At 37.3% G+C, this 24807-nt stretch overlaps 1 protein-coding gene across 1 annotated transcript; it reads right to left on the bottom strand.

The window, feature by feature from the left end:
- Nucleotides 1–1324: 1324 nt before the first annotated feature.
- Nucleotides 1325–22864, bottom strand: kctd9a (potassium channel tetramerization domain containing 9a). Its single transcript, XM_067413008.1, has 12 exons — nt 22671–22864; nt 20849–20970; nt 19573–19616; nt 18504–18600; nt 15143–15201; nt 14901–15029; nt 14567–14634; nt 10083–10178; nt 9845–9994; nt 5923–6028; nt 5690–5823; nt 1325–3028 (listed from the first exon to the last, which is right to left on the bottom strand). The coding sequence occupies exons 1-12, from the start codon at nt 22716–22718 to the stop codon at nt 2912–2914; spliced, it is 1170 nt and encodes a 389-aa protein (XP_067269109.1). The 5' UTR covers nt 22719–22864; the 3' UTR covers nt 1325–2911.
- Between the last annotated feature and the right edge of the window lie 1943 nt (nt 22865–24807).

The following is a 24807-nucleotide window of genomic DNA, read 5'->3' as shown; positions in this document are numbered from 1 at the left end:
GTTACAGTTCAAAAAGAATATAACAAAAAATATATATTTAAAAAACAAAAAAAACCATACATACAGACACATACACATAGACAGTAGAGCAAGGTAGTAAAAGGAATACAACAAAAGAAAACAAATAAATAATAATAATAATAAAAAAACAAAACTAAGAGATCAACATTGAGCCAGGGGTGACATGAAATTTAAAGTAAATTAGGTTCAAGAGAGTGAGACAGAGAAAAGATGCTAATGCCCTTTTTTTACATTATAAAAATGTATAAATATTATACTTCTTGCACAGCGTAGAGGACTTTAAAGCTTTGACATTGCTGGAGAAAAAGAGAGTATCTAAATAACATTTCAGATCTTTACAAAAAATAATAAAGAGAGGTTTAACAGACAAAAATTTGCACTTGTGTATAAAAAACTTAGCTAGAAAAATAAATAGATTTATAAGAAAATACTTGTCTTTAAGACTCTTGTCAGAGTTATGAAACAGAAAGCAAATTTTCCCAATCACAGTCTCACAAGGATGTACCCAATATGTAGAGGGTGGTAAAGCATCAACAGAATTTTTTAAAAGAGCAATAGCTCCACTGGGGATGGCATCCATCACTATAGCAAAATCTCATGGGGTAACAGGAATACTATATTTAGTTAGGAATTCAGAATAAGAAAACAAATGACCATTTGAGTTTACAAGTTGAGAAACCAAAACAATATTATTATTAAACCAATTAGGGAAAAAAAGTGTTTTATTTTTAAATCTGATGTCATGGTTATTCCAAATAAAATACCTGTGGGGACTAAAATTATGTTTGTAGATTAAGTGCCAAGCTAAAAGTGCCTGCTTATGGAAATTTGATAGTTTGATGGGCAATTTAGAGATATTATAATTGCATACTAACAGAAAGGGGAGACCACCGACTTTAGAGAAAATATACTTGGGAATTATGTTCCATATGGATTCAGTTTCAGCTTCTGACTAGAATTGAGTATGACCATGTCAGGCTAGGAAAATGGAGCAAGGTTTCAGAAAAAGTGTTTTAGCAATTGAGAAAATGCACACAAACACACAAATAAAGACAGACACCATGACTTTGATTATAACAGTCTATTTATGGAAACACACTTCCGTAATAGAGTGCAACAGAGTTCGTTAAAGAGAGAACCGGTAGATCCTCCCCTCCACCGCTTACATAAATACAGCCTGATACATAAATAAATAGCTTGCACCCTTACCACAAGGGTCTGATATACATAGAGAATCACACTTAAAGTGCAAAAGTCTATTTTGATTGCCTTCATTTTAACAGGATTGACAGAGTACCAACAATAACATTTGAAAATGAAAAACAACAGCATGTTTTATAACAGAAAACTCTGAAATATCAGAAATCTCTGACCGAGATGGTTATGTTTTCATTTTTTAACCATGCAGCAAATTATCCAAGAATAGTTGAGCAGCACTAAGACCAAATCTGCATTTTATAAATGCGTCTTATTACACGATGGTTGGACGTGAATGCACAAGTTCTAATTTAGCGCTTCATGTGATCAAAATGCTCAAATGTTAACAAAAAGTGGGACAGTATTGATGAACAAATGTTATATAGGGAACACTTTACAATAATGTTTAATTTGTTAACATTGGTTAATGTCGTTATTATGAACTAACGATGAGCAATATATTTGTTACAGTATTATTAATCTTTGTAAATGTTAGTTAATTAAAATACTATCATGTTAGTTCAAAGCGCATTAACTAATGTTAACACATTGATTTTAATAATGGATAATGTTTGATAATAGTAAATGTCAAAATTAACATTAACTAAGATTCATAAATGCTGTAGAAGGGCAGTTCATTCCTAGTTAATGTTAACTAAAGCAGTTAACTAATGAAACATCATCGTAAAGTGTGTATCATGGTAAACATTACATAAGGAAGCACGGGATTTGATAACGACCTGACACACATCACATGAATATTTTTGGTGTGGGTTGGTCACTTCAACATTTCACTTCATTTAAAATCAAATAAATAAAAAAAATGGGGACAATAAGAACTCTGAAAAAGCGAAAAGCATAACATTTACACACATTATAAGGTGATATGAAAAACCAGCATATTGGCACCATTGGTTAATTATTGTGCATATTAACCAATGGCTAAGTGTTATTACACAGTTATCAAAAATTAAATAGGTTTTGCAAGAACGCAGCAAAATGTGGTTTGCATTTGGTTGAAGTCTTTGCATGGATTCAAAAACTAAAAGTGACTATGAGTTGTATGGGAGGTAGATCAACAAATGGCAAAATAAGTATGTATGCAAATATGTAAATGTGAAAACAGAATATGTACAGTTAGAGCTGGATGTTTATGTTGCATATTTGACACCAGAACTGTCAGTTATATGAGATGTTTTCGGGTATATTATTCCATATTTAATATACAACAGGCTACTATTATGAGCTAGTTTTGCCTGCGGTAAGCTGTGAAACAATAAGCCTCCTATAATTCGCCTACAATTCACTGACAGAGATATATTTGGTTGTACTGATTGATTGAAATGTCGATGATGAGACGAAACACATCATGAAACTTATACATTCGGTAAACTCGAACAATAGTTCAACACAAAGCATAAATAAAAACAAAACCAAAAAGAGTTTGGTTTGATGAACGACCTTTTTAAATATTTGGAATCTCTACATTAGGCTTTCTCTATGTTGGCCGTGACTACAGACCCTGGATGTGCACTAGTGCATGAGAGTAAAGCTCAAAGAGTAGGGGTGGGCGAGCCAAGTGCTAGTATTGCATACGGTTCCACGGGAGCGGGAACCGAGAAGGGGGTTGGGGTAAGGGAGTGCTATGAATAGCTGGCTGGTGAAGTTGCCGGGCACGGACTGATCTAATTGGTTATCTCACACTTTGGGACATGTGCAGTGGAGTCAGCATCTCCTCAAAGATGGCTCCTTTCACATTTGAACCACGCAGATTCGCTTCCTGTAGATCACAGCCTGAGAGATCGCAGTTCTGCACACACACACACACACACACACACACACACACACACACACACACACACACACACACACACACACACACACACACACACACACACACACACACACACACACACACACACACACACACACACACACACACATTAGAGAAAATAGTTTTTTCAGTTTTTTTCTAGTGCTATAATGGTGTCATTATTTTAGCTAGACGCTAGACAAGGGGTGCATTTCCCAAAAGCATGGTTGCAAGTTCCGTCGTTATCAGCATAGTTCAACCAAAAGTTCTACCAAATGTTCGCAAACAGCGTCGCAAACTTGTGTGGTTGCAACGACAGCTCTCTTTTTTCTTGTTTGCATGACGTGGACTTAATAAATACTTACCGTAAGCAAAATAAGCAAGCTGACATTTAGTACAATCTATATCTTTTATTTCGAAAACATATGTAATTTATGTCTTTTACATTTTTCAAGAGTGCGCATGTGCGGACGTGCAGTAGTACGTAAAAATGAGCCTATGATTGAATCTGGAACTAAAGCAAAATAACTGAGAAAAAGAAGAACTAGTCCTCAGATGCCATGTCCATAATTTATATCAAAAATCTAGCTTGAATTTGATCTCAAAGCAGTTATTTCTCAAACACCTGCGTAACCCGCATGGTTGAAACACAGATTTGCGACAATATAGTTGCAGGAAACAGTCATGACTAGCAAGTTGACTTCTTCAACGATGCAACATACTATGATAAGCAGTGAGTTTAACATTGAATAGGAAAAGCACCCCAGTTTAGCTACTAGACGCCCCAAAATTACACCTTCAATCAACACTAGTTGTGTTTACATGAACACTAAATAAAGTGATAGGGTTGATGTGCATATTTGTTTGTCACAAGCTTTGACCCCTTTAACAGTCATAATATCCCCCCTTTCTAAGAATAGACGTGCAAATGCTTGTTTTAAAGACCATCAGCTGATTAAAAATCCCCCAAAAAAATAAGTATGAACAAGTTATAGAAGTTTAAATTTACTGTGATCAAATCAAATGTACTGTACTAAAAAAAAGGGTGCACAAAAACTATTCTCGTCGCTTCATAAAACAATTGTAGAGCCGCTGTAGTGAGATGGGCTTTGTAACGACGTCTTTAGTGCCTTTATGGGTCTTGAGAGAGGAAATGACATTGGTGTCAATGAAGGCCTTTCTGAGCCATCAGATTTCAACACTAATATCTTCATCCATGTGAGAAGATGAACGGAGGTCTGACGGGTGTCCAACGACATTAGGGTAAGTCATTAATGACAGAATTTTAATTTTTGGGTGAATTAACCCTTTAAAGTACCGTTTCCATGGTTATGCACCGTCCAATTTACAAGCGGTTTTCACAGGATGAATTTTGAGTTGTTAAACTTTCAAATTATTTCTGATTTAAAAATGATGATTAATCATTTTTAATGGACCCCCTCATATCTCCCTAAGATTAGAGATTTATGCATTTTATTTCTGGAAAAAAATCTGGGGGAAAAAAGGAATTGTTGGCCAAAGGCTAAAGACTACAGCCAGTAGAGGGAGCTATTTCTGCATGTTTTCAACCTGTCCATGGGGAGTGGGATCGCACTCACAGCACTCAGCTCGGGCAGCTGCAGGCATTTATGTAAATGGTGCGGTGCGGAGCAATGTAAGTGTTTCAACTTCTCAAATTAATTCCTATGAAAGTTAAGCGTCCAAAGGCATGAACTAAAAACGCTCCAGACTGAACACCGCTGTGAACGACTGCTGCGAGCACGGATGCGTTTACCTTAGCACGAGAGCTCATTAATCACGGTGAATGTAATCTGACTCCTGCAGCGGTTGTGCCGTGACACTTCCTCAGCAGCTAAATCACATTATATTGAACAGACACGTTCAGTTTTTAATTGTAGTGTCTGTTCTCTAACTGAACTGATTTTATGAAGATAAGCGCGGTGGGAAAGCGATCTAGTAATCTAGTAGCGGTAGCGAAGCATTCTGGGAATTGTTGTCTTTTATCCCCATGAGACAAAATTTAATTTTCTGTCTTTTTTCAGTCAAGACAGCACCAAATTCAAAAATAATTTCACATTTCTACTACATTGATGACCAAGTTAAAATAAAGATTCATCTTCCCAGCGCTGAAGTAGCCCTTTAAGGGGTTACATCGGAATATAATTTTATGACATGCCAGTAATGAGTACAAAAATTTTCCTACTGTTTGCGAATACTATTCTCCTAAATTGCTTCTTTTCTTTGATTTCGGGTCCTAATTAGGAGACGACAAGCACATGAACTGTCATGCCATGCTTTTTATTTTTGTCAAGCAGAAAAAATCCATTCCCACGCCTCAAAACAAGGCATATAGGTTTTATAGGATTGTGCTCTCACGCTAATTTGACCTGTTTAGTAAATCTGACCCCAAGTCTGCTTTTTAAAATAATAAAAAAGGAGAATGTTAGTATGTGACAACAGCGAGAAACTGTATATTATTAGTGCAGTGTGTGTGTATGTCAAACGATCAACTCAGATTTGTAGATTGTGACATATAAACACACACATTAACCCGATCCCGTTATTTAACGTTCATGTAAACACTATGTTCGGATTCATCAGTCGGAATGAAATCATTCAAAAAAGTTGTCCATGCAAACGTAGATACTGTAGTCTCACCTCAAGATCTGTGCCGGCTAATGTAGCACCTCGCAGGTTACAGTTCTTCAGTTTAGCATTCTTCAGCGTAGCCACACGCAGATTAATACCAGTCATCTGACTGCCCTCCATGTCAACTCCTTTCAGATTAGCCCCTTTAGCGCACAGAGAGTAAATGACAAAGCAACATTGATGTGGTATAATATTCATTAGCAATGATGATCTATGATTAATTCTGTGAGCAGGAGTTTTACCCTCTAGATTTGCCTTGAGCCCAGAGGGATCCTCAAAGTTACATCCTTTAAGGGACGCTCCCTCTGCGTTGGAGCACAGCATCTTCACGCCCTGAAGATTAGCACCCTGGAGCACATGATTTTTTTAGAAATTGATAATCAAGACTTTATATTATCAGTCAAGAGGATTAAAACCAAACAAAAGCAAGGGATGATCACTTTGTACTTGGCCCTCTATTGTTTAATATCTATTTGTTGCCTCTTGGGGTGATCTTCCGTAAACATGGTTTACATTTCCATTGCTATGCTGACGATACCTAGCTCTACATCAGTACTAAGCCTTCCACTCCTCTTCCAACACTGCCACTCATCAACTGCCTGAGGGACATAAAGCTCTGGCTGGACAGTAACCTTCTTAAACTCAATAAAGACAAAACAGAACTCTTAGGCTGCATTTACACTGCAGGTCTTGATGCACAATTCCAATTTGGTGACTATATCCGATATTTTTTTGACGACCCGCTTACATCATCTTTTCAAAAGCGACCCGTATCCGATATTTGCATTTACACTGTACACTGGCAAAACAGCCCTAGACGTTCTTAACCGGTGAAAGGAAGTAAAACAGCGCGATATGCAATGCACACAGACAAAATGATTTGAAAATGAAATGTTTTGCTGTCTGCACTGTTCCACACATCTTTAAAGTCGGCAAAACATTTCTCTCTTAAGGTGGAGAAAAAGAGGAGAGCCCTTGACAGGGTTGCCAGGTTTTCACAAAACCCGTCCAATTGCAACTCAAAACTGTGTTAAAGTAGCCCAATGCCGCATGAAAACCGCAGACTTGGCAACACTGGATCGCAGTTTGTGTTTACCTGAGTTGACGTCATTCGCCTCCGTCCTTTTTTCAATGACGTATGACTCGCATTTACTGGGGAATATCCAATCTGTCCGCTTACATGGCAGACGCTAATGCATGCATCCGAATCACATCGGATTTATTACCACATGAGTGAGGCCTGAATCCGATCTGAGGATATTGGAATTCATCCGTTTTTTTACTGCTCACACGTTCACATGTCATATCTGATCCAAGCCACATGAGAGGAAAAAAAATCGGAATTGGGTCACTTGAACCATGCAGTGTAAATGGGGCCTTAGTGTTTGCTCCACAGTCCCTTCTTAAGAAAGTAGATGACTTCAGACTTGATGTGGATGGCTGTTCAATATCACCATCTCCTCAAGTACGCAACCTAGGCGTCATCATGGATTCCACTCTATCCTTCCAGCAACACATTAAACACATTACTTAAACGGCATTTTACCATCTCAAGAACATCTCTAGACTCCGGCACTGCCTCTCTGACTCTGTAGCCGAGACCCTAATCCACTCCTTCATCACGTCCCGACTTTTGGTCTGCCTAACAAAGCTACTGACAGACTACAGTATGTACAGAACTCTCCGGCTAGGATGCTTACTCACACAAAACTTGGATCTCATATTACTCCAATCCTCCAAAAACTTCATTGGCTGCCAGTTATATCTAGCCTAGAAATCTAGACGCACCCTAGCAGCAGCAAATTTAATTTGCCCGCAAGTGTCATCTAGGCACTCTCAATACCCATCTGAGCTGTATTCCTCAGAATCTGGACAGCCCAATCACATTGTGTATAGAGTCGGCGGGCGGGGCCATAATGACGACGGCCGAGTTGCGTTTGCGTGCTTCTAGTAAACACAGAAACTGGCGAACGGCGGTCTTTCGAATCAGCTCTGACCGCGACTCTGGAAGACTTGAGTTAAAGGGGGGGTGAAACACTCAGTTTCAGTCAGTGTCATGTCAATCTTGAGTACCTATAGAGTAGCATTGCATCCTGCATATCTCCGAAAAGTCTTTATTTTTTTTATAATTATATAAGAAAGATGCGCTGTTCCGAGTCTTTCCGAAAAAAGCTGAGCGGGTGGGGGCGTGTCGTGTGAGTGGAGCTAAATAATGACGTGTGCAGCAGCGCGCTGCTATTGTGTTGAGTTGAGTCGAGTGCGTCGTAAAGCTGTCATCCCTAACAGCGGGAAAAAACTTTATTCAAAATAAAAATATGGCTTTTAATCAGATACAGCCATACATCTATGATCCGGAATCAGACCCAGAGGCTGCAGTTGAACAGGAGCAGCAGCAAAAACGACTAGAGCAGGACGTCTCTATGTGGTACGATATACACTAACTATATAATATGCTTAGCGGCTTGTGTTATTTACATATTTATACTTGAATTATATCGTCGTATTTTTGTCTTTGAAGGTGTACATGTGGGAAGTGCAGTTGTGCACGTGTGTTTGTGTGTTTACGCGTGGTTTGTGTAGACAGGTTAAGTTAGTGTTTACATAGAAAGACATGGAATAGTAGCACATTTGAATGAAGAAGCGTGCTTATTTAGTTCAACATATTTCCCCCCTCTTTGTGTATTGTTGAGTGCTTTTACAATACACAAACATAAAGTTACACATATAGTGGCCAGCTAAACAAATGTACACGCACTACACATCGCATGCTCCATTGATCAATTTCTATATATAGTAATATATATAGTAACTATACGTGATCATGTTTGGGCTACTTGATGAGCATAGACACAGACATTTGAAGCAGTCTAACTCACCGCCCGCGGTTCTAACGTTGGGACTGCTCCATCCTTCAGCATTAGGCGATTGGAAAATCCGGCGTCGAACTGGGCCTTGTTTATGAAACAGTCGGCACCGAAATGCAGCGAACAGATATAAACATTCGCGCAACTCAGTTGCTGATCCGGAAAAGCAAACTACATCCACTGTTGCCTTACCGCGGGGTTTTGGGGGAATCTGTGCAGGACTGTCTTGGTCTGGCAACCAAAAACGCACTTTTTGATGTCATTGTTAATTGTGCACATTACCTGTGCAGCGCAGCCTACGAGCGCTTTGATGGGCATAGCCTGTTGCTTTCGCTCTCTCCCTCTCTCTCTCTCCCTCTCTCTCTCTCTCTCTCACACGCTTCCGGTAGAATTGTCCGTAAGGCCCATACAAGGAAATTCCGCCCCCATTAACGTCAAAGGGGACGCATGATCGCAAAAAACTTGCCGAAACTTATGACTAACCGGAAGTAGTATTTTTGACAAAGAAATACTCCCATCAAACGTCCACCTTAACTTTTGAAACTTTGTCCATGTTTAGTATGGGATTCCAAGTCTTTAACAGTGTAAAAAGATCAGTATGCATGAAACAGCATTTCACCCCCCCTTTAAGCTTTTCTCTGAGAAAAGAACAAAGAGCGGCACTGAAGTCATTCTTAAGAAGGGAAGATGTGTTCGGAGTTTAGCCGACCGGATACGGTGAATGTTTAATCAGTCAGCGAGCTCTGCTTCACCTTTATGTTGCTCTGGTTGGTGTAGCGCTATCCTATCGCGTGCAGAGGGAGTTTGAAAGACAACCGTTTATCCCGCCCCTCGGATTGAGCTGTCAATGGAGAGTTTCCAGACCAAACATCTTGATGTGGGTCTGGCTTGTCAGGCTAAGTTATGTCAAGGATTAAATATAAATTTCTCCTCCTGATGTACAAATCTCTAAATGGACTTGCACCACAGTATCTGACCAATCTACTCCATTCTTACAACCAAGCCCAGTCCCTGCGGTCCTCAGACAAGGACCTGCTCGCTGTCCCAAAGTCCAGGCTACGGACGTTTGATGTGGAGCTTTCTGTGTTGGTGCACCTTCACTCAGGAATAAGCTTCCTCATTCCATCCGCTCTGCATCATCTCTAGCAACCTTTAAAAACCAGCTTAAAACACATCTCTTCACTGAGGCCTATGAACCATAGCAGCTCTGGTTTCTCTGTTTGTTAAGCGTCCTTGGGTTTTGTAAAAGGCTCTATATAAATTACAGTTATTATGATTATTATTATTATTATCAGCTCACATCCAGGTTGGCTCCGGAAAGGTCCGCTCTCTCCAGGTTTGAGCAGCACAGGTTTGCATAGGTGAGATTGCATCGACTCAGATTCGCCATCTTAAAATTAATATAGCGCAAGTCCAGCCGAGAAAGGTCCGCTCCACTGAAATTAAGACCCTGAGAGGGGGAAAAAAACACCTCAATATGCAACAATCAGACTGACTAAAACACCTGACTGAACAATTACAAAACTACAGTCTTCTACCTGACAGCGTAGCTCTGATTTGGTTGGTGTAGCCAGCAGAAAACGAACAAATTCTTTCCGGGAGAGTGGAGAGTGGTCTTCAGGTGGATGAGAAATCTGCATGTCATGGAAAAAAATCATAAATATATGCATATACACAACCTCTCAAAAGCTAAGGGTGAGTAAGATTGGTTTTATTTATTTTTAAAGACTTTTATTCAAGGATGCATTCAATACATACAAATATTAAGCAGCAACTGCTTTCAACATTGATAATAATAAGGGACAAGCACCAAACTGGCATATTAAAATGATTTCTAAAGGATCATGTGACACCAAAGACTGGCATAATGATGCAGAAATTCAGCTTTGATTGGAAGGAATAAATTACATTGTGGCAAGCAGCGGGGCGAGGGACTGCGAGAGCGGGCCGGTGTCATGACAAATCCTGTCCCCCTGTGAAATCGTGTTCGCTGGTAGCGGTTTTAAATGCCTGATTAAAAGTTGTTATACATGGTTCTGGACAAGCAATTGTTTAAAAATAAACTTTTAATTCATTGGCAAACTAAGTACACACATACACACGCAAAACATTTATTTGAAATATGTAATTGATTGATAGCAAAAACATGTTCTGAATTATTTTGACTGATAAACTAAGTACCAATACAAAATCATGACATAGAAATGTACCTATAATGTAAATAAAAATAAAAAAATAAAATAAAAAAAACAGCAATATACAGAACAGGTGCACAAAATAAATAGATTATATACGGGATATTGTATATATCTTATATACTTATATAAGCACTTATAGCTTCAGTTATATAGTACTAGTATATGAAACATATTATTTGTAAGACATTAAAGACTATTTTAACACAATTTAAACAGCAAAAATCAAAACGCGATTGTGTATTGTAATCAGGCTCTGAACAGATTACCTATTAAAATTTCTTTCAGCCAATAGAATCGCTCTGGGGGTCCTTGCAGACACGATTTCACAGGGGGACAGGATTTGTCATGACACCGGTGACGAGTGGTAATGAGTACGAGCTGCGAGACACACCGGTCTTGTCTCGTGGCCAAGTGACGGGAGCATAAAAGGAGGAGCAAAGGCAGCGGAAGACGAGAGAGGACCAGGCCTGGATTTTATGTTGAGTTTTGTTTATGTTTTGTTATGTGTGTGTGGGCAGTCGTCCGTGAGGGGCTGCCCGCGTTGTGTTATGTGTGTGTGTGGGCAGTCGTCCGTGAGGGGCTACCCGCGGTTTTACTTTCATTTTGTTTATTTATTTTTACATTAAAAAGTTTGTTGAACGTTCGCCAGTTCCCACCTCCTTCCTTCCCAGCTAAGAACTCCGTTACATACATGTTCCAATATATTACAATAGAAAACAGTTATTTTAAATTGCAATAATATTTCTCAATATTACCGTTCTTATACTGTTTTTATGCAGCCTTGGTGAGCAGAAGAAGAGGAAAACGTTTGAAAGGTTGTTACCAGGGCTTGACATTAACTTTTTTCCTCACCACTCCTGGCTACTGGTTTTCCAATGGTATTAGCCACTCAGCATTATGGGGAAAACTGCCATATAGATATTTTTATTATTTTCTCATAATTCTGCTGACACTTTAAGACCTGACGCACGGATCCATTAAACTGTAACGCATGCGAGTGAGTGAGATGAAGAGGATGTGTGTGTTACTCACTGTCTGAGAGATGAGACAGAAATAAAAAAAGACGCTGGTATCGTCTCTATTCTAAGGGAAATTTGTATTAAAGTGTTTCAGATATTTCAGTTTAGAATAATCAATATTTTTGACAACACTACACTGCACTTAGTTTATTATTTCAGATGCCTTTTTAAAAGACTGCAGTTGAAAAATGTATATATTATATATAAAATTCAACCCTCCAAAGTGGCTAGTAGGAGTGATTGCATTACAGTGATTGGCAGTAGGGGTGTAACGATTCATCTACTACATTGATGTATCGATTTATATTCCTATGATCCAACTACATCGATGATCGATCTGTGCTCGGCAAGTTGGCCTTCCGGATGACATATATCGATTTAAAAGGTAATCAATCAATTGTATCGATAATAGGAAATAACGCATTTGATTTAAGCACGTCAGACTTTATATGGATGTTTTTTCTTAGCACTTTTAATGATAAAGGCGTTAAACGTTACTCAGTCTGCCTATATGTGACATCAGCCGCACGAACCAGCAGTCGCGAGTGCAAAGGATTTGTCATGACAGCGGATGATAGAGCAGAAGCCAACGAGCGAGAAATTGTCAAGCCACCATTGCGGTCCAGTTTGTGGAAACACTTTAGTAAAGACGGAGATGTTCTAAAAGGAGTCTCTCGCTGTTTGTAGTAGCAGCAGGTTCAGCCAAGTAGAGGTAACTGCAGACTGGAGCAATGGGCATGCCATGAGGTCGGAAAGGAATGGGGCGTGCCGTGAGGTCTTTTTACAGTCTATGACCTGTCTATGTCTATGACCAGGACGCGAAAAGCTTCCTGATCCGCATAAAAGCGAGCCATAAACTGAATCACTATAATTACACAAATAATTATACAAGATAAAATACATTTCTTTCACTGTAAAAAAGCAATAATGATATTAAGAATACATTCAAAAGTATGTTATCTTCGAAACCTTCTGTATGGTGCGGGTTACGTGACATCATCGCCACCGCGACTCTTTTAGGATCAATCATTAAAAAACTAATTTTTTAACACATCACTTGAATATATTAAACATTTATTTTTGTATTGCTCTTTTTCTATTTCATTTTGGACTGACTTTAAAATAGATATTCCTAAAATTCCTAGAATTAGAATTTAGAACCTTCGCGCTGTTTCCAAAACCCATATTTTTCTGAAAAACAAAAATATGTAATTAAATTATTTTGCAGAAGTTTTATATGCATGGCACAAATAAAAGAACCCTTCCTATATTACCTTTTATAAGACTGATCTCACAGTATACTTTGAAACCTTTTTAAACATGAGATCACAAAACAAAACGTTTTCTACCTTGATTCATAAACTTAGATTGTTGTATTTATGTGTATTGTTCATTTTATACTTGTTATTGTTATTCTCTGATTTACACATTTTGAGCTTTATTTACAATGCTTTGTATTAATCGTTTTTGTATTATACTTGAAATGTCTGTACTTGAACTAAATAATAAAATAAAAAAATAATTAAAAAACAAATTATTATTTTAAAGATAAAAATGTCTCCTGACACTATTAGTCATACTAATTGTGTACTTTAATTTAAAGTACATACAAACTAAAAATAATGTTATTTTTATAATAATGGAAATGTTTTTGCTGTATAAAGGCATACATACATACGTGTTTGATCAAACACTCACCATATAATATAAAACGAAGTGAAACCGGTTAAATAAACTACTTTTAAGTGACATTAAACAAGTAAACAAAACAAACAACATTTTATCCAAAAAACATTTATTCAGTAGTCATTTTTACAATTAAGTTTTTTAAAACGTCAGTTGAATTTGTCATCAAAGGCTTGTGTTCTAAGTCAAAAAACAAAAATCCTCCACTGATTCATACTATAGTAAAACTATGGTTACTGCTGATTGGCCAACGCAGTAGCCAGGAGGAAGCTCCTTTGACCAAAGAGGAACCTCTCACCACGCCTCTACCTCCTGACACGCCCCAACCTCTTACCACGCCCATTACTCCAGGCTGCAGCTACCCCTGTCTCGGTTCAGCCACTGCTCATTCAACCTGAAGAGATGTTGGTTGCACTTTATTTTTTATACTAATATTATATTTGTATTATTTTTATGTTGAAAAACAGCAGCAAAAGTAGCAGGTAAGCCTACTGTTAATTCAACCTCAGGAGATGTTGGTTGCACTTTATTTTTGATATTAATATTGTAATATTTTTATTTTGAAAAACAAGCAGAAGTAGCATTAGTAGTAGTAGTACTTTTTGAAAATGAGAGCAGAAAAGGATAACTTCCTGTTAATTCAACCTAAACTGTTGGTAGCACTTTATTCAAATAAAATGTGAACACATTTGCCATTAATTGATTACTTGTTTTATATCCATAATTAATTAAGTGCATTATAAATAAAATCTATTATTATTATTATTATTATTATTATTATTATTATTATTATTATTATTATTATTATTATTATTATCATTATTATTATTATTATTATACCTGATTCCCTTAAAAGAAACAACAGCAATCTAGGAAACTTCACCTGCACGTATTTATTTCAGTCACACTGATTTAAATTTTTGGCTAAAAAGTTACTGAATCGATTTCAAGTCAATGAATCGTTTCGGATCGTATCATTCTAAATGAGCCAATATCGTTCTTGAATCGTATCGATATCGTATCGTTGTTAAAACGAATCGTTACACCCCAATTGGCAGCTATTAATGTCAAGCCCTGGTAGTGTATATTTATTAAAAAGGAAAACGTTCATTCTAATACCTTAATGGCGACTTCAAGCTGCTCTGCCAGTCGCTCTATCCCAAAGAATCGAGCTTCTTCCAGTACTCCTATAAAACATAAAAACATTCACTAACTAAAGAATAAAACTGACTTAGGATATGACTAATTATAATTATTTATGATGTCTTATTTTCCATTGCTGTTCCTTAATAAAAAAAACTGGCTTTGAAATACAGGGATTTACTAAGATTAAAACGTATTTCAATAATCTACTCTCCAAGCCAGAATGTACAGTATATCTAATGTATCGCTAATAACCTAGATGAGAACTATCATCTGAGAATGCTTTAGTTAACATTCAGGTCTCACTCACCGAGTAAGTTTATTCCTTCATTGACAATGATCTGTCCATGCCTCAGGTAATTCAGGATGGGCTCAAAGTACTCTGGGCTGCGATCAATGAGGTAAGCCCCTCGTTCATCCTGCTTATTACCCCATACATCTGCAGATCAAGAACTCTGATATAACTGTGCTACAAACGGATCCACAATTTGATTATTCGGCAAAACAAACAATGCTTAAATCAGTCTGTGAGTGTGCAGGAACTAAACTTACCCTTCTCTCTGAACATGTGTGCCAGCATGCTGTCAGGCTCCTTATTCACAAGAGTACTCCTTAAACAAGAGCAAACAGAGATCAGACTTCACCAATTACACCTAAAGGACAGACCAGTGTGGACTAGTGTTGTTTTTAGTATTATTTATACATAATGTGTTCATCCGCTCCTCAAGGACCACTGTCCTGCAAAGCTAAAATCTACAGCAGTGGTTCCCTAACCTGTCTTGGGGACCCTTCACCACTGCACATTTTGTATGTCTCCCTCATTAGACACACCTAATTCAAGTCTTGCATTCTCTACCAATGAGCTAATAAGATCAATCAGGTGTGCTAGATGAGGGAGACATGCAAAATGTGCACTGGTGGTCCCCAGGGGCCTGTACCATGAAGCTGGTTTAGCTGGCTAGCCAGATTTGTTTAAGCTTAGTTTCTGCCAATCCTGGGTTTTAGGTCCCATTAAAGTGGTTTGGCTTTTAGCTGTGTTCATCGCCATAGTAACTTAGCTCGACAGCTAACCTGCTCTGGGCCAGGTTATGATCTGGATAAGAGATCTCAAACTGAAACTGGACCAATCAGCTGTGACACACCTCTGATGCAATAAAGTCATTCCCCCTGTTTCTACTCCAAATTAAAGGTGACTACAGAGCAAATGGTTTTTAAAGACTAAAGCGTCTGGCTTTTAACTACTATAAATTATTAACTAATAATTTTGAATGATTTAGATATAATTTATGTAATTATTATACCCTTAATCAATTACACATTTATCATTTTAGTTAATCAATCATTAATAGGCACTTTGTTAAAATTAATATAAATAGCCTACATAAAGTCATATAAATAAGCTTTAAAATCAATAAATAAAAGTATTAAAAAAAGAAGCTTACTGAGCTTAAATGTTCAATTTTCTAAATCAAACAATCAACTAAACTAACTTCATAACTTTTACTTGCATTGACGTATACTATTTTTTCTTTAAGTTCTCCTCTTTCATAGACAGCTCTTTTCTTCTTGCTGTGTATTTTTTTTTTAATTCTTAATATTTTTCAATCATATAATATTCAGCAGAAGAGAGAAATTAATCTCACTGCTTGTCTCGCTTGAAGTCAATCTCAGTTCCACAGCCACAGCGTGTGATTGGCTGTTCACTGCTGATGTCACAGCTAAACTCCTGAACTCAGGATCAAAGCCTGGGTTAACAGAGAAAGCTGATGATCAGCATCATGGGACCAACAAAGCCTTAATACAATGGTTTGGTTTTGTCAACTCAAAACTAATCCTGTAAACCTGAGTTTGTTAAACTACCACCATGGTACAGGCCCCAGGAGAGGTTTGGGAAACACTGCTATACAGGGCAGTGGCTCTCCAGAGGCCTGTTGCATGAAGCTAGCTGAACAAACTCTGAGTTTCAGAGTAGGTTTAGAGTTGACAAATCCAGATAAATCCAACCTGGTTTCGATCAAGTTCAACCTTTTCTCAAAGCTTGGTATAAACTTTCTCTGTCAACTCAGGTTTAATCCAGAGTTTGGGATCAACTCTGAAGCGCGTGCACCTGAAAGTGTGACACGTGCGGCAAACAGCCAATCACAGCGTCCGTTTGATTCACTTCTCTTCTGAAGATTGAGAGATCGTTTTGAAAATTATCATGAAATTAAATGTGTTTACAAAGCAGGAATAGCTGCTGCTGCAGCGACTGTTTGAGAAGGCAGCTTAAAGAATATCTCACTACATCAATGCATGACGTGAATCAAAGAAATATGTCTAATAATTATAGGTTCACTAAGATCTCAAATGAATACACATTGTTTAAAAGAATTATGAATGCATGTATTATATTTACTATTTGGCTACTTGTCAATCAATATAGTATTTATATGAACATATTATATTAATTCAAAGTGATTATAATCCATATAATATAAATATAATAAAAAATTATCTAAAAGATTTTAGAGAATTTAAAGAATTAGCACCACAATTTTACTTCTAAAGTTTTTTCATTATGAACTGCTTTAATTTGGAACGAGAGATACAGGGGGTGTGGCTTTATTGTGTCTTTACTTGTAGCTGATTGGTCCAGTTTGGGTTTGTGATCTCTAACCCAGAATAAAACCTGCTCCAGTTACCATGCTGATAAACACTGATAAAAACCAATCCATCTTCTTGAGCCCGAAAAACCAGAGTTTGCTCAAACTAATCTCAAACTTACCTGGGTAACAACTGAAACCAGCTATGCGCAACAGACCACAGGACCGAGTTTCGAGCCAGGTCCTGGAGAGCCACTGCCTTGCAAAGTTTAGCTCCAACCTCAATTAAACACACCTGAACCAGTTGAGGCAAGATGGAGCTAAACTTCACGTTTGGACACCCCTCAGGGCTATAGACTAACATTTGCACTAGCGCCAAGTTCTACAGATGGTGGAGCCAGCACCTATTTTGGTGGTGCTGGAGGAAAATTAATCATAAAGTTAATTTAGTAATAAAATTACTATTGTTTTGCATTTTGTTATTAAGTGCAATTACTAATGATATTATGTTGGCTTTTTAAATTTAACAGTGAAGCACTGAGCTTGAATTGATATGCATATAAAATTAACTTTTATTAGCAACAGTAATATGCAAAAACTTACTTGTGGTGTGACAGGCAGCGGGGCGAGGGACCGCGAGAGCGGGCCGGTGATTAATGTTCACGAGTGCCAGCTGCGTGGCACACCGGTCTCGTCTCGCGTCTTCCGCAGCCCTTGCTCCTCCTTATATGCTCCCGCCACATGGCCGCGAGACGAGACCGGTGTGCCACGCAGCTGGCACTCGTGAACATTAATCACCGGCCCGCTCTCGCGGTCCCTCGCCCCGCTGCCTGTCACACCACATTACTTTTTATAGGGTAAATTTTAATATTCTACTCTTAATAAATGTACCGTTGTTCTTCTATAGTCTCACACTGAACTGACCAACAGCTTGAGTGATTATAACAGCAGCTTTTTTGTGTAATTCAGTCACAATTTGAAGAAAAGAGTTTTGTTTTTCATGAGACTTTGTGACTTCATACTTTTTTCCATATATTAGGAAAGGAAGTGGCTAATAAGTCAAAGTAGTGCTCCTCTGCTGCCTGGTTATAGTGGTAATTTAATGTCTTTTTAAAATATAAGAGCTTGTTTGGTCTCTCCTATACCTTTTAGCTTTACAAGTCATCACAATAAAAATATAATTTAAATGGAATAATATTTAGAGATTTGAAGTGCTGAAAAAAAGTGTGAAGCACTTGAAAGCCCTTGAAAAGTGCTTGAATTTCACTCTCAAAAGGTTGTACGAACCTTAGATAAATAATGTAGAGGAAAAAAAAAACATTTGACTATACCTAGTGGTTGTGAAAAGCCGCCCACCAATATTCAACGTCAGCCAATCAGTGTGTGATCCTGAGATGTCATCTGATGTTTTCCCATCACTCTGAGGATCTGAAACACAAAGACAGTCATGGTTTTACACGCTGACCTATATGTACACCTTCAGTTTCATTGAATAATAATCAGAGGTGGACAGTAACTAAGTACATTTACTTGAGTACTGTACTTAAGTACACTTTTTGAGTATCTGTACTTTACTGGAGTATAATTTTTTTTAGGATACTTTTACTTTAACTTCACTACATTGGAAAGACAAATATCGTACTTTTTACTCCACTACATTTCTATCAAGGTCGAAAGTCTTTTCTGCAGCAGCTCTGAAAGTCGAAGGATGATTTTTTCCCTCTTTAAAAGTTTTTTTTGGTGTTGTTGTTTCAGACAGTCTATCAGGAATCACTCTTATAGGGTCATATACATTTCCCCAACTTTTTTTGAACACTGATCTGTTCATAGCAAAATGGAAGAAGACGGTTCTTAGGCACAAGTGTGTGCACCTACATAGCCATACTTTGAAAGTATGTTTCAGTTTAAAAAAAAATCAAGATTAGTAACTTATATACAACTTATAACTTACATACAAGTATTTAAATTCGTTTAAGTTAGTCGTATGGTAGTACATCAGATGGAGCATCACTGAATGACTTAAACCATGATGACAGTGTGCATTTATACAACAATAATAAAATAATGCATTGGCATAAAAAAGGACATTTACTTTTATACTTAAGTACTTTTGAAAACAAATACTTCTGTACTTTTACTCGAGTAAAAATCTATTTGTACAACTTTCACTTGTAACAGAGAAATATTTGACAAGAAGTACTTTTACTTTTACTCAAGTAATAGAGTTGTGTACTTTGTCCACCTCTGATAACAATACATTTTATGCAAAAGTGACTTTTTACACTTTTATGAAAAGCTAATTCAATCTATTTGTTTGTGTTCCCTCCTGAGAATTCAACTCATGACCTTGGCATATTCTACTAGCTGAACTACAGGGAAAACAAAACGATGTTGACTCACCGATGAAAGCGACTCCTTCTGACACATACAGCACATCATCATCTCTGTGGAATAGATGCATATTAATAATCAGTCAGTATATCCGACACATTGCCTCTCATTTGCCTCTCTCACTCAAGAATCAAGTACAAGGCTCTGGAGTAATCAGTTACACTTTATTTTGATAAAATAATGTTGAATAAAATAAGCTGCCCTAGACAAAAACACGCTATGAAGCGCTGTCAAGAGCATGCCAAAGCAAAAGGTGTCGATATAATCCTAACCATAAAGCCATGTTGGCCAATCAGAAGCCTGGAATTGTTTTTATTGCTGGTTCCATTTTTGGCGGAACAAGCCAAAATGTCTCACTGTGCACATGGCAACACTGCAACCGGAGTTTCTAAAAATCTTCACCCTGGCAGGATGACTCTTCACTCATAGTCCGTTTGCAGTGCGTATATATATTTTTTTTTTTCTGTCCCAATGTTAATGGGTTACAGCTTTCACACTGCACACGGATGCGGTCCGGCAGTGATGCGTCTGCAGCAGCGTGTTGATCGTTTCTGCACCGAGCCTATTTTGTGCTGAACGCGCTGAATTAAAGTGACAGAACGTTGTTCGCATTAAAATAAACATGCACTGAAGTAAAAATCCTGGTTCTTTCACCACAGATGCATATAAATTAAAGTTTAATCTGTTTCAAAGTCAACACATGACTTTTTGCCTCGGGTAAAGTAAAGCAAGGAAAAAGATTTAGGGAGACAGGGAGACATGGAGAGCTCTCGTTTCTTTTTCAAAAGTTCTTTATGGCCTGCAGGTTAGGTTGTTTCTGTTTTGTAATCTCGTTATTCGATAATACTGTTTAATATATGTAGGCCTACATGACATGTTTAAAAAATACACAAATACTATAGGATATTACTTTGTGTTGGTTTCATTTTATGTCAGGAGTATAATGTGTGTGTGGGGGGGGGGAGCCCTGCAAAGGCTTAACACAGCACTGATTAAGACATGTTATACTGCGCCCCATAAACAACTAAGCCTAGAAAAAAAACACAGAACCACCCCTTTAGTAAAGCCGTAGTAAAATCACTTCAGTATTAGAATTGAAATTTAATAGAATAAGAGGCTACGGTTAGTAGAATAAGTTGACATGTACTTGTACTTGTTTATTCAGCTCAAAGAAAGGTCTAAATAACAGAGAATAGCAATGTGTTTTTGTTCCATGATATTCCCACCACTTTCCGTCTTTCCCAAATGAATGAATGACAGTTGAAGAATGTCAGTGCAACCGTACCTGATGAGCGCAATGTCATCTATAAGACCACCTTTCCCATTATAGAGGTTACAAGCCCTGATTCCCAATTTATTGCTGGCGACTGTCAAAAGATCAGACAGAGTCCCATAAACGGCTACAACCTGTGAAAGAAACAAAGACATGAGGAAGGCATTAATATGGCAACGCTTGGATTACAGCGTTAGAATGTTTATTACAATGTTTAGATGCACTTTATTTTAAAGTGTTCATTTAAAGGTGCACTATGGAGCTTTCTGTCCACTAGAGGGCGCCTATTCATCAAACTACAAATCGTAGTTTGATGACGCAAAGTGTGAGCGTAGCATCTTGGGAGATGTGGTCTTCTCATCACAGCCGGTGGAAAATAGGACTCGGGCAGACATCACGTTCATGCATGCGGTTATTAACGTTACTGTAGTCTAAAGCAGAGCAGGACCGAGTGTTATGGACCTGAGCACAGCTGCTGGAGCGATTGTTAAACAAATACCCGCCTCGCAAATACCGGGACTTTTATTATGACGGGACGGGACTCATTTGCCGGGCGCCTGCACAGATCCGCTCTTCCGGTTATGATTTTGAGGTAATGGAGCTCTGTTTATCATATTAGATACATTTAAGTGTGTTCAAAACGATGTTATGACGTTACTCCGTGCGTTCACTTGTTCACACTGCTAAGAGTAAAGCGCTCCTGCCAAATAAAAGCCGAAACCGAGGGTAGCGCAGATATGACGCAATTGACAGGCGACTCTCTCAAATGCAATGCTGCAACGTCCCTGTCCTTAGTTAAAATAGCAATTTTCTCACAATTTACAAATAGTTGGAAACTTCTGAGATATTGTAGGTACTCAACTGAACAAAATATATAACACTGGCCTAGTGGTTTTTGGATATTTTACTGCAAAAATACTACATAGTTCACCTTTAAGTACTGAGTAATATTAATTAACTACGTGTACTTACTACAGGGTTAGCATTAGGGTTTTCTTAATTTTAGTTGCATGTAATTATGCATAATTTACTTATTAAGGTTACACTTTATTTGGTTACATTTAAGTACTGAGTAATAATAATTAACTGCATGTACTCTTGGGTTAGTTAACATGAACTAACATACTTTTAAAGCATTTATTATTCTCATTATTAAAATGAATAGTTGCATCTGTATATATTATTTAATGGACCTGAACTGATATTAACTAAAATAACCAGTTGTATTATTAATAACTAATGCTAACAAAGATTAATAAATAAATATAATGCATTGCTAATTGTTAGTTCATATTAGTTAATGCATTAACTGACTAATGGGACCTTATTGTAAAGTGTTACTATCATTATTATAATCATTACTGCAAGTTGTCTGGCTGGATAATGTGGAATGAATAAAGTAATCAATAATTTTCACTGTTATTGAATATTTCAATAAACAATATCCATTCAATATAAGTAAACTTAATACTATAATACTAATGAAAATGCACTTCAGAAATATATATATATATATATAATGATTTAAACAATATACATGTATTAACGTAACTAGTTGCTGTTGGTAGACTCAATAAAATACAGACATTCATTTACGAGGTATAATAATAAACAATGTTAAAATAACAGCAGAGCGAGCTCTTATGTGGCCTTCCCGATATCGTCAGGAGTAAAATAATTACTTAAATGCTTGGAGTTGCGAGCTTTCAAATAGTTTTCTGTGCCTTTACTAAATAACGTTAATAGTTGCATGCCATGAACAGGACATCAACGTCCACACACAACACTCACTGGAGTTGGACAGGCTAAACGTGTACTGCGTGTGTTCACTCACCTTGCCATTTTTGGAGGTTCCGTTGACAAAAAGCGTCACCCTTCGCATGCTTTGTTTGCACTATTTTAAAGTATTAACTGTACAAATATTAATAAATTAATATCTCGCTAACTTATCTATGTATTAAACTAATACCTACGTAAAGAGAGTAGGAAGAACCAACCTAGCTACATTGTACCAAGATGACGAATAAGCTGTCCAATCAAAATGCGAATACTGTTGTCGTCGTCGATGATTGGCCAATCACAGGACGCGTTTCATAAACTGGGCCTGAGGTTCGGACCTATCGGACACAATTGTGGCGTTGGTCATTTTAATAAAAAACTTGCCTGGTGAGAATGGAATTTTGACGCAAGGGAAATGATTAGCTCAGCGACTGACTGTGGGCCGCTTTAGCCAAACTGATCATTCATTACAAGCCTAAACTCTGGAAGCCCCAGACGGGCCAGCCCTATGATAGACTGTAAACAAACTGTCTGACTGAGGAAAAATCAAATAATAATAATAATAAGAATAAGAATAATACATAAAATAAATTAAATCCAAAATCTCTCATTCTAATGCAAATAATACAAATAAAGATTAAAAAGAAAGAAAGAAAGAAAGAAAAATGATGTTTCAAACGAAACTACAGCGTTTGAGCCGTTTTTCTACCCTAGGGGGCAGAATAGGACAAGTCTTTATTTCATGTAATTTATTTTACATTTTATTTTGTTCCGCTCATTTCTTTCTTATAGCTTTAACATGAATCTAAGATTCCCCAAAAAAATGATCAGTTAATGTTTCTTTACCTTTGTGAACTAATTAAAGAAACTGAATTAAATTATAATTTCTTGGACTCTCACACACATAAAACCCTCAATTAAATATGAAAGTAAAATATGAAAATGACTCACTAGTGAAGACGTTGGACTGGTCCTCACTAGTTAAAAAGGCTTATAAATCGGCCAAAACATGTTTTTATTTAAATCTGTTGATCTGCACATGTTTCTGTGATGGGTAGGTTTAGGGATAGGGGTTGGGTTAGGGGATAGAAAGTATCATTAACCTGATATAAAATTAATGGAAGTCTATGTAATGTCCTCACTAAAATAGTGAAACAAAGTGTGTGTGTGTGTGTGTGTGTGTGTGTGTGTGTGTGTGTGTGTGTGTGTGTGTGTGTGTGTGTGTGTGTGTGTGTGTGTGTGTGTCAGTGGCGCCTCCAGAAATTTTTCATAGGGGTGGCCAGATGGGGCCACTTAAAATCTTGGGGTGGCACACCAAAACTAGAAACCACAATTTCAGAATTTTATTCTACTGGTGTAGTAAACCGGCCTGTAGAAAACTATCAGAAAGACTTAAGGATTCTCCTACTGATATACTTTGGTTTATTTTGTTATATTTAATGTTACTAATTATATAATATTTGTGTGTGTGATTGAAGGTCTAGAGCGGCTTGCCTGCCTGGCTGTGCATTAGGGATGAAATGCATAACTGATGCTACAAAAATGTATACTGGCCACCCCCTGGTGGCGCCATTGGTGTGTGTGTGTGTGTGTGTGTGTGTGTGTGTGTGTGTGTGTGTGTGTGTGTGTGTGTGTGTGTGTGTGTGTGTGTGTGTGTGTGTGTGTGTGTGTGTGTGTGTGTGTGTGTGTGTGTGTGTGTGTGTGTGTGTGTGTGTGTGTGTGTGTGTGTGTGTGTGTGTGTGTGTGTGTGTGTGTTTTGCGACAACCTACACATGCACACATAATCCTAAATTGTCATTAAAATGTAATGTGTTCACAAAACAAGTAGTAGCCTATTATAAAGAATATGCATCTAATTGTAAAATTGTTCATCCACATCATGCATTTGAGGGAAACTGTATGTTCAGAGACTAATAACATTAACATTGTGATATCCTATATAATTGTCTATCATGCAATGCAAGAAAATGTGTCGTATCTACAATATCACACTTGTTTATTACACTGCTACTTTGATATTTCGAATATTTTAATATTTAGCGTTTTTTTACACTAAGGGGCAGAGTAGGACATTTAATCTTCATTCTTCAGATCTTCATTTAATTTAATTTATTTGATAATTTAATTTAATTTATTTGATCATTTAATTTAATTTATTTGATCATTTCATTTAATTAAATTTATTTTATCAT

The sequence above is a fragment of the Pseudorasbora parva genome, chromosome 13 (assembly GCF_024679245.1).
Source record: "Pseudorasbora parva isolate DD20220531a chromosome 13, ASM2467924v1, whole genome shotgun sequence".
Lineage (NCBI taxonomy): Eukaryota > Metazoa > Chordata > Actinopteri > Cypriniformes > Gobionidae > Pseudorasbora > Pseudorasbora parva.
Note: the sequence above shows the minus strand (reverse complement) of the source record. Positions and strands in the feature narration are given on the sequence as shown.

What these genes read in the sequence shown, in the direction of transcription:
- kctd9a (XM_067413008.1), bottom strand. Translation starts at nt 22,718, where the DNA reads ATGCGAAGGGTGACGCTTTTTGTCAACGGAACCTCCAAAAATGGCAAG. An exon ending in GATGACATTGCGCTCATCAG is followed by an intron (nt 19,617 to 20,848) that starts GTACGGTTGCAC and finishes TCTATTCCACAG; the next exon opens with AGATGATGATGTGCTGTATG. An exon ending in ACACATGTTCAGAGAGAAGG is followed by an intron (nt 15,030 to 15,142) that starts GTAAGTTTAGTT and finishes CTTGATCTGCAG; the next exon opens with ATGTATGGGGTAATAAGCAG.